Source organism: Aphis gossypii, chromosome 2, assembly GCF_020184175.1.
Source record: "Aphis gossypii isolate Hap1 chromosome 2, ASM2018417v2, whole genome shotgun sequence".
NCBI lineage: Eukaryota > Metazoa > Arthropoda > Insecta > Hemiptera > Aphididae > Aphis > Aphis gossypii.
In genome coordinates this window covers 71,037,219-71,056,859 of record NC_065531.1, presented here as the reverse complement: position 1 = coordinate 71,056,859, position 19,641 = coordinate 71,037,219, and the positions used below count along the sequence as shown (strand labels likewise).

The 19,641-nt window shown below is 26.3% G+C and overlaps 1 protein-coding gene across 1 annotated transcript in view; it reads right to left on the bottom strand.

Annotated features, from left to right (window-relative positions):
- Positions 1-8,207: 8,207 nt before the first annotated feature.
- Positions 8,208-19,641, bottom strand: part of LOC114124053 (low-density lipoprotein receptor-related protein 1) — a 40,391-nt gene continuing 28,957 nt past the window's right edge. Inside the window, exons 51-69 of the mRNA XM_027987217.2 lie at positions 19,229-19,497; positions 18,964-19,065; positions 18,508-18,657; positions 18,112-18,431; positions 17,587-17,844; positions 17,246-17,499; positions 16,980-17,167; positions 16,286-16,509; positions 14,458-14,628; positions 14,283-14,401; positions 13,999-14,220; positions 13,797-13,929; positions 13,528-13,676; positions 13,363-13,471; positions 12,675-12,924; positions 12,290-12,538; positions 12,044-12,214; positions 11,847-11,970; positions 8,208-10,776 (exon numbers count right to left, since the gene is read on the bottom strand). Of these exons, the coding sequence (XP_027843018.2) occupies positions 10,621-10,776; positions 11,847-11,970; positions 12,044-12,214; positions 12,290-12,538; positions 12,675-12,924; positions 13,363-13,471; positions 13,528-13,676; positions 13,797-13,929; positions 13,999-14,220; positions 14,283-14,401; positions 14,458-14,628; positions 16,286-16,509; positions 16,980-17,167; positions 17,246-17,499; positions 17,587-17,844; positions 18,112-18,431; positions 18,508-18,657; positions 18,964-19,065; positions 19,229-19,497 (3,618 nt within the window). The 3' untranslated portion in view covers positions 8,208-10,620. The remainder of the gene's footprint in view (positions 10,777-11,846; positions 11,971-12,043; positions 12,215-12,289; positions 12,539-12,674; positions 12,925-13,362; positions 13,472-13,527; positions 13,677-13,796; positions 13,930-13,998; positions 14,221-14,282; positions 14,402-14,457; positions 14,629-16,285; positions 16,510-16,979; positions 17,168-17,245; positions 17,500-17,586; positions 17,845-18,111; positions 18,432-18,507; positions 18,658-18,963; positions 19,066-19,228; positions 19,498-19,641) is intronic.

Below are 19,641 nucleotides of genomic sequence, written 5' to 3'. Positions count from 1 at the left end.
TTAAACGTATATTATAATGTAGTAGAAATAGTAGAAAGTAGAAACAATAATCTAATTAAAAAAATCGTCTAATTTAAAAATACAATTTCATTAATTATTAATAATATTATTATAACTGTATAATATTGTACGTACCTACATATTATTATAATAATACCAACCTACTTAAGAAAATTGAAAAACCTATATTATATATATATTACATATATAGGTATTTTATTTTCTGATAAATTATTAAATCTATAAATACTCGTAATTACTTAATTTGAATTTTGAAACATTAAAAATAAGCCAAAGAATAGAAAAAAGCAAACAAGCTGGGTCTTTGATTTTTTTTTAAATTCATATTTTTTGTGTTTTTACGTTCTGGTGATATAATTAGGTACATTTATACCATGTCTACTGCAAGTACTTACTTCAAAGTCAAAAGCGCCCTTAACTAACCATAGAAGCTATAATATCTAAAGATAAGGCAGTTAATTAATATTTTCAATATAACAATAAAATAACATGTACTCATATTTATTCAATAATGTTCTCGTTGAAAATAAACTGTCATTTTAAAAATAGAAACATTAAAGTGATTCTATTTTATTCACAATAATAAAGAGTTCAATCTATAATTTAAACACTTTTAACAGAATTTTTAGAAATGCGTATATAATCGTTTAAGCACAGAAAACGAAAAACCATTATTTTCTATAGCCAAAAACTAAGAAGGGTCGATAATAATTAGTATAACGCTAATACTTCACTAAAAACGCGACTTCGACAAGATGAATGCATTGAATATAATATTATATCGTCGTATGAAAATCTGTGTTGGTAGCCGTAGTAACTACGTATAATAAAAATAATAAACTTGTTTAATTAGTTATAAGTTACCTTTACTACCTTTAGGTTCTAAAAGGAGCGATGAATGTATTGTACAATGATTTCTGTTTTTATGTTTTTAAACACTTTTTGAGCAATAGGCAGTAAAATGTAAATGCTATGATTTTCAAAAATGGGAATGGTCTCTAAAAGCGAATTAAATCTGTAGTTGGTAAACTTTAGTGGTTCAAAAGTAAAATAATTCCTAAAAATAAATTTTATAATCTGGAAAAGAAAAAAAAGTTAAAAATAAACGGGGATTTTAAATTATTATTAAAAATAATTGTTATTTATAATCAATGAATAGTTTGTAGAAAAAAAATTATCATATACATTTCGCAGCACTATCGAAAGATGTGAAATCATTTTTTGCACTTCTGTACCAAGATAAAATGTATATATTACACAATATGCTACACAATAATATCCAGCTGTCATTAACTACTGTATTAGTGATACTAATTATTAGTTATTATAATATATTAATACATTAGCAAAGTTTGAAAACCCTACACGCCTATAATATCATAATATCTGTTTTTATTTATTATTTTGTTAAATAAAAGTGGGGGACGATAAACAAGGTTGTGTGGGGAGCTTTGAGTACAAAAAGTAGGTTCAAATAATCAAATATGTTTGTAACCATAAAGTAAATTCCATGACTAAAAATTATAAGGAATGTATACCTATATCTAATCTATAAATTCTAGGATTAAATAAGATTAAGTATAATAACCTAAATATAATAAATAGTATAATAACCATACTAAACATATAAAAAATAGGTACCTACTTTAACAATTAATAGTAATATAATATACCTAAATATTATTATTTTTAATACTTATATTATTATCTATATACAAACGAGTCAAAATTTATTGTCCTAAATATTTATAATTTGTTTTTAAAAATCTTAAGAAAATTAAATTTTTTACACCTATAGACAGCACATAATATTATTTTTGGAACTATTTATACTTGATACATTTTAATACATAATTGATATTCGAGGTGACAGTCACAGCAGTTGGTGATAGAAAAAAAAATTGTATAAAATATAATTAAAAATTGATGCTGACATTGAATATTTGGGTAAAAATGTATATTATTCAGTGTTATCTGTTTGTCAATTAGTCGATAGTGTTAAACATACTTAAAATTGGAATTTAAATAATGAATAAAACAGTAGGTACTCGATATAATACAATCTTTAAAATATTCAAAAGTTTCCCCGCCAGTGCTTCTTTTAATAATATTAATTATATATTTTATAATCATAATTTTTTCACCACTGCATGGAAACATAATGTTGTACTATATTATATAAAATATTTTCTTGACCTATAAATTTCGTTACATATTCGTCTAGATTTATAGAAAATGAAACATACAGCTGTATTGACGATTTTTAGTTAAAACCTAAAGAATCAATATTGTAACCTTGATAATCACGATCTAAAAACCTTGTCTTTTTTAAACTTCAAATCATAAATTTAACACAATAATAATATGTCAAATATTATTATTTAAGGAAAATAAATTGTTACAATATTATAATTATAACCACTTAATCTTCTTGTTTAATATTTATAGGTATATACTACTTACATCTAATCTATTTTTGATTTTGTGAGTAAGGATTGCCGAGAGTGAAATCTGCAGTATAATCTTCGTAATAAATTACGTTTACTCTAAACTATTTTTACTCAAGTATATTTATAAGAAGAGATTAATTATATCGCCGAAAGTAATGTTATTATGCTTGTCATGCCAGCTGTGGCGGGGGCGTTGTCCAATCTAAATAGGATCTATATAGACGAAGACCTAAAAAAAAAATATTCATTATTTTATTCTTATCATATAGTTCGAACAATATTGGATTATAATATTTATAATACCTACTTCCATTTTGTACATACAATACAATTACGTACCTACAACGTATCCAATTAACCGAAATATATATAGGTACATTTACTTACGGCATTAATGATGGGATATGAAGAGTGTATTTGAACATTTATTTAATGTTTAATTATTCGCTTAAATTTAATGACGCAACCATATGCAGGCCATTCATAGTGATTAAGATACCTATCAATATTAGCTCACTATTGATTCATCAATTAATATTTAATGATTGCTTATGCAACTCATCAAAAGAGCTTTTACCTAAAAAAACAAATCTTGACAACTGCATAAATGAGTTATTACAAACATTAAAAAGATTACCAACCATCTACCTACATCGTTCTTCAACCATAAGTTATACAACGTTCAATAAAAAGTCTAAAATATGATACATAATATTGTTTCTGTAATTTTATACACCATGCATAAATTAATTTATGAACCAGATAAAAATTGTATAACGTGAAACAATCGGTGTTTGTTAAAGCTATAGGTACAAATAAAAAATATAAACTGCGGAAAAAATAATTCTATACATTGGTTTCATAATATTGATATGTTTAAAATTTTAAATGTGAAACAATACTACACACAAAATTATGAGATCTACTTTTAGAATAAATTATGTATTGTGAATTAGTCAGTTTTTTAGGGCGTTCTGTATATAGTGCCATCATTATTTTGAGTAAATCTGTCATTTTCGTATTTTTTTATGACAGCGTAACGTCCTTCGTTAGAAATACGGAGATTATTGGAATATTGCCACATCGTAGAACGTACTACACGTTTATTTGCCATAAAACAAAATACATGTGCAGTTTACCAATAATTATAAAATAAAAGTAAAAATAAATAAATTAATACATTTAAAATTTATAAAAAAATTTCAACTAGCACCAAAAAATTAAAAATATAAACATACAAACGCATACAAGAAAAATTATAAAAATATTAAATATTGATATTATCTAGTACGAGCATTACAAACTGTTGATAATACAGTTTTACAATGACTATTATGATTAAGTTACATATAATTATAACCTCCCAACCCCTCCATATTTTATGCAACAAGCCAATCAATCTTGACATTGCACCGGAGTTACACTAGCGGGATGTTGGGCAGATAACGTACCCCTCAGATTACCCACACGTACCTCGTCAATACACCACCTAAGCTGAATCGCTTTTCGCATACACTTGTCACCCAAAAGAGTCCGCTGGTGCCAGAGAGGCCCGGGGTCTATAGAGCCCACACATCTCTCCCTTCCCCGAAATAAAATCCTGATAAGTGCTCCGATATCGGCGATATCATCAAAGTACTTATCGCACATATGCCAGATGCCAGCGGTACTGGTGATTTCTCTCACGTATACATAAAAGACTGTCAGTTGGTTATTTACGATGAATTTCTTTTAACGCACGTCGAAAGGGTTTCTTACCTAGACCGTTTCCGTTGGTGATAAAAAAATGGTATTTTAGATAACATCATAAAAGAAAATTTGAACAAAATATAGTGTTTCCAAATGTGTATGAAATAGCATACAAGTAGCTGTAATTACTTCCACTACACTATTATAGTAACGTTTCACCGTAATAAACCAAGATCGAATTAGTACCTAATTTAGCCATAACTCATATTGATATTATACATCGTATTATACATTTTTTTTGACAGAAATAAAATGAAACTTGAGTAAAAAGAAAATTACTTTAACAAACTTATATGGGAGGTAAAACTAACTTAACCTAAGAGTCACTTTTCAAGTAATATAAAGTGAGCAACAGCTATAGCCCCTCCCCCGATATTTTAAGTCTAGCTGCGTCACTGTGGCAATTGCACGGATAATTTTCTTCGGTGTAGATATATATTATGTATTTATGTTGTACTATATTTGGTTGAAATTCAAACTTCATTACCTACCTAATGACATTTTATCAAACTACGCAGTAGAAAATTGAGGGACCAGCGAAACGTAATAAATAATAATATAATATATTTTAACTACGTAAGTACCTACGTACCGTGAACACAAACTCGCAAGCGCTCGCCAGCACGCGCGTCGCAATATATTATATATACACAAACACACAGATATAATATGTTACGCTATAGTTGATAATAATTTTATAAATAAAACCGCACAGCGGGCAAGTATAACAGGAGCATCACTGATGGGGGGAGCGGTAGGGGAGGGACCACCTAAATTCCTTCGAGATGAACGTAAAGCATAACACATTATATTTATAGTTGTGAGGGTCGACTCGAGTCCGCTTTCCACATCGCACGCGTCCGGCCCCGCTTTGTCCCGCATACGAGACGACGCTGCAGCTGCGTATTATTAGGAACTCTGCCGGATCACGGCCGAAATGTACGACCGTAACACGTCATGTTCGGTCAGTCTGTCCGCCCCGGAGACTACAACGCGGTCAGTAAGTCATCGTCGCCGAGAGGACGGCTACAATGATATTATAATATTGAGGGTCTGCCTGCGATGGTCATGATACTATATCGTGTTTCACTACACAGTGTCTTAGACCGACAATAATAGGTATTGGGTAGGCGCCTAGCGTGTAACAACGTTCAGATCAAACAATCCGTATTCCTGCAACAAGTCTGGTAAACTTTTCGATAAATTGTCAGTGATTTGAGCAATCATAATCATGTCACGGGGATTTATACAGGCAATTTAGCAACACCGGCGTACATTTTCAGAAGATAGCTGGCGTATTCCCGCCAGTGGCGTCATTTCAGTTCTCAATATTGAGGGGAGGGGGGCGAAATTTTTAACCAGTCCAAATAGGTAACTAAAAAAAAAAGCGGGCAAGTGGGTATCGTTCTGCTGTACATTAGGGGTGGGGTTGACCTCGGACTAGGGTAGGTTAAATTTGAATGCAATGATAGGGTATCATTGCATACGAAAAACGATTCTGAACGAAGATGATTTGTCAGCCTAGGATATAATTTCCAGTGGTTGGTGAAAAAGGTGATTTATGTTTTAATGGCCTGAATACACCAAAATTTAAGTTCTTTTATAATTATTGTAAGCTAAACTTATGAAAAATCTTGTATTTAATTTTCAACTCTTAGCTACCTATACAAACATTTTTATGAATAATACCTACAAAATAATTTGCAAATATTCATAATTTTGACGAATTTTCGTCAAAATTTTAACTTCAAATGCTAATAAAAAAAAAATGTGCCTATGTATTCTTATAATTTTTTAATCACTATAAGAATAACATATGAGGAACTTTGTATAAAATTTTCAAGTATTTTGATAGGGCCAAAAAAATTTTATCGACACTTCAAAAAAAAATTTTCAGAAAAATTGAAAATTTCAGTTGTCTATAAATAGCTCAAAAAAACTCAAAATATTTTGAAAATTAAATCATGTAAGGAAAATGCCAATCTAAATAACTGGTAAAATTTTCAAGTATCTACTACTTATACTTTTTGAATAATAACAAATATTTAAAATCGTTTGAGGATAAATCGTTATCGTTACGCTATTTCGTAAAAATTTAAAATTCAAACGCACATAAAATTTTTCTTATAATGATGTTATGAGTTTTCTCTATAGCTACTTGAAGGAAAACTTATGGAAAACTTAGTGTTATAATTTTAATCCTTAGTTATGAACACAAAAAATTTTATGATTTTTCAACTTCAAAATTACTTGCAAATTTTCGCGTTTTCGACAGATTTCGTAAAAATTTGAACTATAAACGCTTATAAAAAAAAATTATGATTAACAATTTTTAATTTTTTTTAGCTACAATAAAAACAACTCATAAGGAACCTTGTATTAAATTTTCAAAACTTTTTGGTCATTCAAAATATTTTTATCGACACTTTAAAAAAAATTTCTCAAAAAAATCGAAATTTTCAGTGGTCTATAAATAACTCAAAAAAAGTCAAAATTTTTTGAAAATTTAACTATATACAGATACCACTGACATTAACATTTGGTGAAAATTTCTAGTATTTTCAGTGATTAGTTTTTGAATTACAACCATAAAAAAAAAATCGATTTGGTCGAAAACTGGTTTTGCGTAAAAATTGCCGTTTTTCCGTAATTTTTTTTTTTGTTTTTCTCGATTTTTTTGAAAACTGTTGGAAAATGTTAACTTATTACCTATATAATGCACCAAAGATATTCACTTTAAAATCGGAAACCACCCCCATAGTTTGAAATTGGAGCATTATTTCGACTAGTTATGCTGTACACAGACACAAAAAAAAAAAAAAACACACATCATTGTAAAATCAATACATTCATCTCTTCGTTCAGAATCTAAAAAACAGATCGCTATGTTTCTACTTACATTTTTATCAAATTACTCTTGCCATCTTAAGTATTTTGTAATTTAGATCATTTTTCTCTAACCTTTACAACAAAACATTTTTCATTTATTAATAACATAATTTAAAAATATAAAGTAGCAGATATTTTATATTATATTTTAATTAAAAATGTGTTAACTTACGATTAAATAACAAAAATATTTTTAAGTTATCACAATATCTTCTTGTTTTCATTGTTTAAAATATATCCACTGCACAGAAACTGATTCAGTGAAGCTATATGATTACCAACATTACTTAATATAACTGATTTTTTTATTGACATTGTGTACCTTGTACCTATACAATAATATAATGTTGCTTTTCTTTTACATAACATATACCAACTTATATGTATGTCCATGTGCGTCTATGTTCTGTTCAGCGAGAGAACACGGGTTACTCAAATTATTCTGCTTATCTATACAACTTACGAGAGACGAGACATCCTGCATTCCTGCCATGATGGAACCGCTTTCGGTGGTAGAGTATCGCATCGTATATAAGAGTATGAACAACAAATGCAGAAGAACCGATTTTAAAGGGCCACGGCTTATTTTTCCGCTAAACCGAGTATATAATTCTAATATTATTCCAACTATTAATGAGTAATAAACAATTTATCATTGTGACAATAACTTTTCACTCTCCCAGTACATAATATATTGAGGAAATATTAAAAAAAAGAGTTATGTTTTTTTCACCAACAATAGTTAAACGGCAACAACCCGCAGAACCGGCCCAAAGCTATTTAAAAATCTCCTTCAATCCAGTTTAATGATAACCTATATTGATACGAGTTTATTTAATATATTGTTCTATAGACATTAATATTTTTATATGTTGAAAATAAAGTAAGACATAATATTATATAGATGTATAGTCATCATTTATGACATAGTTTCTTATTTCTACATTGTATTTCACACTATAATATAAAAGCATTTTCAATCAACTTAAGAATTAATGAGAATATTTATTAAGTCAATTAGGTATATTAGGTACCTACCTAGGTAAAGTATACTATTTATATATGTTTGGAACAGAATAAAAAACATTTCTCAATAAATACAAGTTATTGTTATTTATTAAAATAAGTAGTATTAAACATAAAATAGGTATAACAATTTGTTATAAATATGGCACATAGATTTAAATTGTTATCATTTACAGCTTTACAATTAATTTGATCTTATTAGAAGTAATATTATAAAATGAAAATAAAAAGTCTTAATACATTTATTTTTCAAATGTAAGTCTCATAAAAATTACATACGATTATAAAATTAAAAATAAACAATAATAATAAAATAAAAAATAAAAAGGTAATCACAAATAGTAGGACTAGTTGTATAAACAATTAACCCAAATAATAACATTTACCCAAACATATTTTTTCTAGGTATACATAAAATAACTCATTATTGATCTTCACTGTCTAATTAAACATTATTACACAACCAATTTATAATATAGATCAGTGGTACACAACCTGGAGGTCGCAACATTTTATTAGGGGTCGCCAATAATTTTACACTAAATGAAAAAATTATATACTATGTATATTATTTTATAGTTTTATATAAAATAAATAATTTTAGAGGTCATGGATCAAAAAAGGTTGTGCACCATAAGTATAGATAGTTTTATATAATAGTATAAAAATATTATAATTAATTGTAATCATCCTGCAAACATTATTTAATAAAATATTGAATATTAAATTAAAAATATATTATACATTTGTAAAATTTGTCTTTACAATTATATTACAAATCATTAATTCATAAATCACTGTAAGTAATGCATAAATGGGCAAGAATAATAATAATTGGAATGCAATTAATTAGGCAAGATTGTAGTATAGGTACTTTATATATACTTGGACAGTTTGACCCACCAAAAATCTTATTATTTAAAATCACAGAATAGTTCGAAATACATTTTCTCATGTCAGATCTACGTAATTCTATTCCAGGGAACAAGTTTAAGAAAGTTTTTTACTTTAAAACAATATATTAAAATACAATATTTATTGGAAGCACTTAAGGTTTAATATGATTATTACTATAAGATCTTGGTATGGATTAAATTAATAATAAAAATATATATATAACTAAAAATATATTTGAGCAAAAAAAATAAACTATAAAAGTCTTAGTTTTCATTTTCATTATTTAAAGTAGGTCCACAAAAAAAATGCAATATTTAAAAAGTCTTTATATATAATTTAACTAAATTATAATATGTATACTATTAAAAATTATGAAAATATTAAATGTTTTAGTAATGATTTTGCTAAAATACAAATTAATACCGAGAACACAATATATTTTTCATGAGTACCTATGAATAAATTAGGTAATTAGGTGATGAAAGTTAAATATTTTACTCTAAAAACATTTAGAATACAAAACATTAATACAACTTTGTTAAATGATGTAATAAAAATATATAATAAAATACATAATTTAGATAGTCAAATCAATTTTTAAAATAATTATTTTAAATGTATATTAAAGCATTTTGCATCATAACAAATCATTAAATTATTTATATATATATTATATAAATTATGTATTCCAATGATGATTTAGTAAAAAAATTTTAATTAATTTAAAAAAAATGTATACAATATTTAAGTTAATATTTTAATATTTTACCCAGATTATTTTTATAAATCATACCAAATACCTAACTATATTTAAGCAATGCAATTCTCAATAATAAAACTTTTCAATCGGTAAATTAAGTTAAATGAGATTATTATTGGTAACATTAGTTAGTTGTTCAAATTCAAAATTGACAAGAGCTGTACATAACTATAACTAAATCACAAATTGACTGGTCCTTTTAAAAGTTAAACATTATTTGAATGTTTACAAACCAGATTGAATTAAAAAAAAAAAAAAAAATGTCAACTTACCTATAACAAAAAAAATATCCGAGCCTAGTTTAAAAAAAAAATTTTAAATCAATTAAACAAATTTTAAAAAACTGGCAATCTAGATTGTAAAATTTTAGCAAAATCCATCTAAAACCACATATAATTCACATTTTGAATATAATACAAACAAGATATTTGTATGGAATAAAAAAAAAATGTTTTTAATACCTCGCATTAAATTTATCAACTACCATTATCAATGTTATTATATCCTGCTACAATATGGATTTACAGATATAGATAAATTTTACCACTATAAGTATTACTAATTAATAAGTTACAACTCTAATGGAAATCATTGTTGTACTGTTATTTTTTTTTTCCATACAGAAATAGGAACTAATATTAATGATACTGAATAGCTGCACAATAAAAAAATAAAAATAAAAATCTACAAATAGTTGTTTTTGAGTAAGAGGGGTACAGTAAACAAATGATATTAAAATTCCTTAGTTGCTTGTTTTATATAAATTCATTTAACTATTATATCAGTAAATGATACCTAAAATTATTATACCGAATTTGTTATTTACTTTTATGTTTCGTCATGGCTATTTTCTGGTGACAATATTTGGTTTGTCAAATTAGTACTCTGTAGAAGACCTTTACTTTCTTCACTGCCAGTCACTGACGTACTACTACCAGCACTGTACACAGAATCATAAACTGGGTTTCCAAAATGTCCACTAGGCTGTAAAACAATAATATCAATGTAATAAGATTATACTATATCCTCAATATCTAATAATATATATATATATATATATATATAGAATGTATCTTATGTCGTTGTACGTGGAGGTTTTTAACAATTATGGATCAATAACATGGAATTTAAAAAAAAAAGAAAAAAGACATGTTTCTTTATTTTATACGGTCAATTTTTTTATAACAATTTTAAAAATTATAAACAAGCAGTTGTATCAACATCAAAATCAACTTTTTTTTCAAATGGTAACAACTATATTTTACTAGATTCTTATAGAGCTTTTTTAAAAAAAAAAATGTTGATGTTAAAATCATACATTTTCGTTGACTGGTTTAAATACTACATTGACCCTAAATTTTAATAAATTGATTTAAATGAATTGTTTATCTAGAGCTAAATAATTTTTTTTTAACCATCTTAAAATGCAATTCTACACCTATTTATAAACTTAAATTGAACATTTTATCAGACACAGAAAAAAATTGTTGGAATAATTACCTACAAAACTATTGAAAGTATTTTAAAATACAAATATAAAATAGGTAGGTACATGCTTACTATTATTGTATGATCATAATAAATTGATTAATTTAGATTTTTCTCCAGTCATTTTGTTTATTTAAAATAGTTTAAATTTGGATAATTAATAAGGTAGATAATGATTATCATAATATTCAATTATTATAACATTGGAAATCTTTAATTAACACAGGTTATGGGTACCTACATACTAATAATTTTTTTTTTGTGTGTGTGTGACTGATAAGATTTTTAATTTAAGTTTATAAAAACCTATAGAATTGCAATAAAAAATATAGTTGTTACCATTTGAAAAAAAAAAGTTGATTTTGATGTTGATACAACTGCTTGTTTAAAATTTTTTAAATTGTTATAAAAAAATTGGACGTTTAAAATGAGAAACACGTCTTTTTTTCTTTTAAAAAAATTCCATCTTATCGATCCATAATCGTAAAAAAAACCCACCATGTACAACGACATAAAATAAGTACGCCCAGTATATATAATATATATATATATATATATTATATTACTTTTTCTTGTAATGGAAAAGAACGATCCAAATGAATATCTTCATCATCTATATCATCTTGTATGTACATTGGGTTATTGACTTCTATATTTTCTTGCATTCTGACATGTAAAAACGAACGGCCTCTACAAGAAAAAGAATAACAACAATTGGTATTTATAAATATATAAATGAAAACAGATTTACAGTAGAACTTACCTTCTTCTAAGCTTGGTGAAATAATATGTGGTAGTAGTAATGACAATTGACAGCACAATAATTAAGAATATTACCCACAAAGCATTAATACTGTGTTTATTTTGGTAGTCTGATGATGTATATTCTATTAATTGGTTTTGGCATCTATCTCCAACATAACCTTTTAGACAACTAAATAAAAATATTTTAGCATAAAAAAAAAAAATTACAATGACATTTTAAACATAAATTTTAAATTATAATTACTGGCACGATAAGCTTCCAATTGAATCTTCAGGCTCTATACATGTACCATTATTTAAACAATAATTTATACAAGTTAACCGATCAGAGCATCGTGATCCAGTCCATCCTGAACTACATTTACAGTTAGGCTCATCTACTCCAGAATTTGATTCCATGTAACATGTACCATTGTTATAACAATAACCCAAACACGATCCAGAGTCTACAATTATATTGCTACAGTCCGATGAACCCCAAAGCCCAACACATCTAAAATAATAATAATTTTAAATTTAAAAAATATATACATTAATATACATATATAATAAATATTGCCAAGGAATAATAGCCAAAAGGTAATTTTTAATTTAAATAAAATAAATGTGCAATTATTTTTTTTAATTACCTGCATGAGGGCAGTCCATTAACAATAATACAAGTACCACCATTTTTGCACATCTCTGGATGACACAAATTTATAGTAGTAGAATTTAACTGATCACATAAAGGATACTTCCTATTAGGAGGGCAATATATATGACATTCACGATCATTTTTATCACATGTACAGTTGCAAATATCAATACGGCATTTTGGACCTTTGAATTGTGGTAAACATAAACAAGCAGTTACGTTATCTTTGATATAACACGATCCTAAAAATAAAAATTTATAAAAATATGTATTTAAAAACAAAAATTTAGTAATTTAGTAATTGAAGTGTCTTAATGCATCAGCCATATTTTCTCTAAACATTTATTTTTAATTTATCGTTCATGAATTTAACAAAATAATTTATTTTTATAATCCTTTGAAGGAACTCAAGGAACTATAAAAATTTGGTAGTAATATAATTTATTAATAAATATTAATATATTTTTAATTAACTAATCAAAAAAAAAATCTTTTGATTTCTTAAATTCTTAATTGAAAATAACGAAAAGTAAAACAATAAAATATGCAAAATAAAATGATGTGAAAACTTAAATAATGTACCTTTTCTCTTCAAATGGTAAATATGTCTGTTGCATACTATTCAAAAGAGATCATAACAGATACTAAATTATAAAATCTTAAACTATTTAATTCCTTACCACCATTTAAACAGTTATTGTTGTCACAATTTACTAAATCACAATGTGGGCCAGTATATCCTTCATGACATTTACAAATAGGACCATTAGAATCCAAAAAGCAGGTTCCCTAAACAGAAAAATGTTACTGTAGGAAAAGTATTTTTACTTGTTAATTGTATATACCTTAATACAGTAGTTATCACAATCTGGTTTAGTGCAAGAGGGGCCCTTATATCCAGCAGTGCACTGACATTCACCATGGCCAGAATCAGATCTAACACATATACCTCCATTTTTACAATCAATGTTTACACATTTTTCACAACGATCACCTAAGGAATTTTATATGCTATATAATTTATATTATTATATAATATAATATTATAATTAATATAATTTGAGTTAAATGTATAAACAAAACCAATCTTAATAGAAATATTTTAATCAAACACCTGTAAAGCCTGGCAAACAGTCACAACCATTGTCAATACAATTTCCACCATTCAAACAAACTCCTGTTGAACAACCATTTGGAGATACAGGAACATCGCATTTATCACCGGTCCAATTAATAGAACAAATACACTAATAACACATATAAGGTATTATTATAACATTTAAAAAAATAATAATAATAATAAAAACAGTAAATACCTTGAGTTTGGATTCTTTCAGTTCATCGTCATATGCTACATAACAAGAAGCTTTATTATGACAGAATTTATGACATTCATAGTCACTACATGTCTCTCCAGCAAAAAATGGATCACATTTACAATAACCTAATTCTGATGTTATGTTTAATACACATTCTCCCTTATCACATAATGGATCACAAACTAAAGGGGGAGTTTGCTTATCCACACATTTAATATCCTGAAAATAAAAACATTAGTTTTTAAAGGATTTAAGTTTATTAGTAATTATGCACTTCATACCGTCAATGTGGGAACTTCTACTTGGTCATCAGCACACATACAAGTTCTATTTTTGGGATTTATACTTAGAGTACACAGCGCAGTAGGATGACATGGATTTATTACACAATAGTTATTCACTAAAACATTAAAATATGTTAGGTGGTTGTATAAAAATAAGTAAATAAATACTTACAGTCTTTTGGGTGTTTGTTTTCTTGCATAATAACTAAATCTGTAGCTCTAAAAATAGTTTTAGATAAGACAGTTATATTCTTATCTTCAAACTTTTCAATTTTTACAATTGTTGTCAAAAGTGATACATAAATTGAATCCTCAAATAACTCAATGTTAGTTGGATGTTTACCTATAAAAAAATATATTAAAGCCAAAACGTATTGCATGTTCTAAATACATATAAAAGTAGGTAAGTGAGTAACACTCTGCTGTACATTGGGTATTGAGTGGATCACTATTATAGGTCTGTTAAATTTAAACTCAATGATAAATTATATTATAGCACTTTATTTTTTATTGACATTTATAAAAAAAAAAACTAAAGAAATTGAAATTTTCTCAGGTCTATAAATAACTCAAAATAAGTAAAAAATTTGAAAAATTTGAAAATGGCAATACAATTATTTGATGAAAATTTCAAGTTTCTATTGTTATTATTAAAGAGCGGATTTTTAGGCCTTTGCATATTTGTACTGGTTGATCGTATGATATGCTAAGTGAGCACAACATTATTTTGTTTTATGACATAACAAATTTTAAAAAACCGGCATAGTGCGTCGGACTCGCACACGAAGGGTTCCGTACCATTTCTGTAATTTTGTGGTAGATTTGGGAAAACTTTGTCAATTAACTCATTGGTCTTTGCTGTTATTTTACAGAAATGTATTGGCAATGTGATGCATTATGTTGATTCATCGATCACCATGGAAAAAAATAGTAACAAATTCAGGGATACTAATTTCTTTCGCGCTAATTATTATTATTATTATTGTAACTAATAGAAATCAAACTAAAATATCAAATAACTAAAATTTCAATCGTAAATCTCAAAATGTCTGTTTGAGCATTTCCCGGGATTGGGCCTATGATTTTTTTTAAAGTATTTGTTGTTATAGCGGTAACAGAAATACATCATCTGTAAACATTTCAACTGTCTAAGTTTCACGGTTAATGAGATACAGCCTGATGACAGACAAATAGACAAATGGACAGCAGAGCCAAAATAATAGGGTCCTGTTTTATAATACAAAAACCCTAAAAATTAAATTTTTTTAATGTATATTTTTAAGTATTTGGACATTTTTCTATATTAAGGGGTTATTTTAAAATTTTAATTGCATATTTCATCTTTTAGTGCATATTTCGATGTTTTTTTAAATGGTTTTTAGACATTTTTAAATATATATTATTTTCTATTATAATATAACAAAAAAATATAATATTTTTATAGTTTCAATTAAAATCAAAATAAATTATTAGGTATACTTGTAGGTATAAACGGTTTTCCCAAATATGGCCTTAGGGCTTACATCAATAATAGTGAATAATCAAGGAAATAAAATAACTAAACCAAGATAAAAAAATATCGGTTACGACCATGATTGAACATTTGACATTATTTCACTATTGTTCAAAAAATGATTATTTGTTATTGAATTAAATAAAAACAAAAAAAATCGATTTCGCATAAACTTTTTAGTTTTCCTTAATTTTTTAACTGTTTTTCCCTTATAAATGAGCACTGAGAATTTTTAAGTTTGATCTCTCCAAACTACAAAGCTTAAATGAAAACTTTATATATTTAATTTTCTTTTCTGTTTTTCTGATATAATGAAATACTACCCTACAGAGAAATTTTTTAATACAAATTGTTAATTTTAAGTATTTTTAATACTTTTTAACCAATTTGTCAAATTAAATTATTAGCACCCTTCAATACTAAAATGTATGACTAATTAATTATTTATAAACACTATAATAATATAAATTAACACTATTGTGTATACCTTTGGGAAATTTATGTATAACTTTACGTCCTTTTCCATCCAACAAAACAGATTCTATAGTGTATGGCTTAGTATCTGACCAATATAAACGGCGAGCAGCATAATCAATTGTGATACCTGCAGGACTACGAACAGATTCACTAATAAATGTTCGTCTGTTATAACCATCCATTGAACATGTTTCAATACGTGGTTTACGACCTAAATCAGTCCAATACATTGTCCTAAATAATAAAAATAGATACATAAATATAAATGTAATGTAACAATAAAAAAAAAATAGGTATTGGTTTTCAAATTCTTAAAACCCTCAAACACCACAAGCTTAAAGAAATTTGAGCAATATCAAGCAATTTAAGTTTGAAAAAAAAACATCTAAAATAGTTCATTTTGAATAATTTTAATATGTTAAGATTCAGAATATTTGACTATGATATCAAATTAATTAATTTTTTTTTTTTTTTTATCATAAAAGATGTTTTACTAATATTATAATTTAAAATACACTGTGGTTTAATTTATAAATGTATGACGAAGTTAAAAATTTCTAGATACTTAAATAAGATCTAAGTTAAAAATGTGTAAATATACATATATTATATATAAGAAGTTTAAGTTAGTGAAAAATTAAGTCAACCAATACCAAAAAAAAAAAAAAAACAATAATATACATTACAATAATTGATTATCATACCCAGACTCAGGATCTAACACAATATTTTGTGGTTTACGATCTGTTTCAAGTTTTACCAAAGTTCTAATATGTTTTCCATCTACTGTAGCTACTTTAATGGTTTTAGTTCTGTCAGAAGTTTCAATCCAATATAAATTTTTCGAAACCCAATCTACAGCAATACTTTCAGGAGTACCTATCGTTTGTATCTAGATAAACAAAAATATGTAAGTATAATACATACAATTTAAATCATAGGAAATATAATTATAAATTCAGCAACTTACAATTAGTTTAGCAGTATTTACATCACGAGTAGTACGATTTGATTTATCAATAATTTTAGAATATAAAGCTTTAGAATTATGATCACTCCAAAATAGATATGTTGCATTTATTGTCCACAATATATCAATAGAATGTATTTTATGAGATGGTATTGTAACAGCAGAAGATTTAAATAAGTTCTCTTTGGACTTGTATGGATCAATAAAGAAAATATCTCCTTCATTGTTAGCGACAACTAATAATGCTGGAGTACCTATAAATTTAGTAACTCAGTAGTACATACATGTCAAAAACCTTATATACAACAAAAGGTATAAGTTAAATAATATATTTAACTTACCAATTGCTCGACATGATTTATTAGGAAGAGTTACACTATAACCAGAGGCACAATGACAAGAATGAGTGGAATTCTTTTTGGGTATACAAATTTGAGAACATGTCCCAAATTGACAAGAAGTTTTAGTTACATTACATAACTGTTCATCTGAATTATCAAGACAATCAAAAAACCCATTGCACCGTAAATGCCGACTAATGCAAAGCCCATTTCCACATCTAAATTTACTCGAATCACATACTTGACTAGCAGTAGCACCTAAACCAAAATAATTAAAACATTAATTAATTCATATGATTTATAAGAAACATAATTTTGATACAAATAATAATAAAAATTTAAATTTACAAAACATAATATAATACCATGTTAAGTTAAATTTAACAAATTTAAAAAGTATAAACTAAAAAATTAATCGAATTAAATTTTAATGTTTTATTGTTTAAATAATAATTCAATTTTGCATTTAACATTTTTATTATAAATGATAAAAATAAATATTATCATTTAAGAATAATTACTCACATGCCGTTTTAGTTTCATCAGAACCATCTCCACAATGATCCAAACCATCACAGACATTTGTATTAAATACACAATTATGATTGTCACATCGATATTTCCCAGGCGGACAAGCTACTAATGCACACATAGTTCGGTTTTCATCACTGCCATCTGCACAATCTTCTTCACCATCACATCTATTTCCAAGTGATATGCAATCGCCATTATTACATACAAATTGACCATTACGGCTGATTGAACATCCTTTTCCAAGTTTATCTGTACAATTCCATTCGTCAGAACCATCAGGGCAATCTTGATCTCCATCACACTTCCATTTTCTTAGTAAAAAAATGTATTTTTAATATTATAAGTACATTTTCACAGTAGGAAAAATAAATGCTGAATATAACTTACGGCGAAATACAATGATAAGACCCATTACAGTGAAAATCATCAATATGACAAGTAACATTTGAATCACACTCGTCCTCATCACTATTATCTGAACAGTTGATTTGTCCATCACATTTTTGACTAGCTGGTATACATTCGCCATCAAAGCACCTAAAACCGCAATTTTATTAATAACAATAAATCAAATTCAACAATTAATATTTTAAGATAACATTTAGAAATTGGATATCATCTATAATTGTAATTTTTTAAACTATTTAAATTACAAGCTTTAAATCTACTAATGATGTAATACTTGCACAAAATCATTAATATTTATAATAATAATAAATAATGTAAAAGTGATTAAATTAATGTTAAAAAGATATAATGTATTGCATTTGGCATACATTTTTGATCAATTATAAAGGTTTTAATCAGAATAACATTTGAACCATGATTAATATTTAAAAATACCTATATTCATATTTAGAACAATTCCTTGGTGAGCAGCCAATTTCATCAGATCTATCAACACAGTCATTTTCATAATCACATCGCCAGCGTCCTGGAATACACCTAGTAAAAAAAAAAAAATTTATGATCAAACTACTTAATGTATAGTAGGGTCTCGTTAATCTAAATAAGATTGGGGAAAGGATTAGGGTTCAGACTACCAATTTTTTTATATTACCTAAGACTTTAAATAATTCATACTGAATTTTAGTTTAAGTTTACTCACTTTCCATTAGCACACTTAAAGTATGTTGGATCACACGTGATGTTAAAACAAGATGGTGGTTCATCATCCATATCAGGACAATCATTTTCACCATCACACATCCATGTTGAATGGATACATCGACCATTTTTACAACGCATTTCATCAGAAGAACATGTTCTTGAAGTACAATCTACTGGTTCATCAGAATTATCTCCTAATCCACAATCATATTCACCATCACACATAAAAACTTTTGGAATACACTTCCCAGTAATTTCACATTTAAACTGAAAAATATTTAATTTATATATTATAATGAACTATACTAATATTATCATTAGTTATATTATCTTTTCATGAAGTATAATAATTAACTTTATTAGTAACCATTATGACTAAAATATTTATTTTGTTTTACTTTAAAATATTGA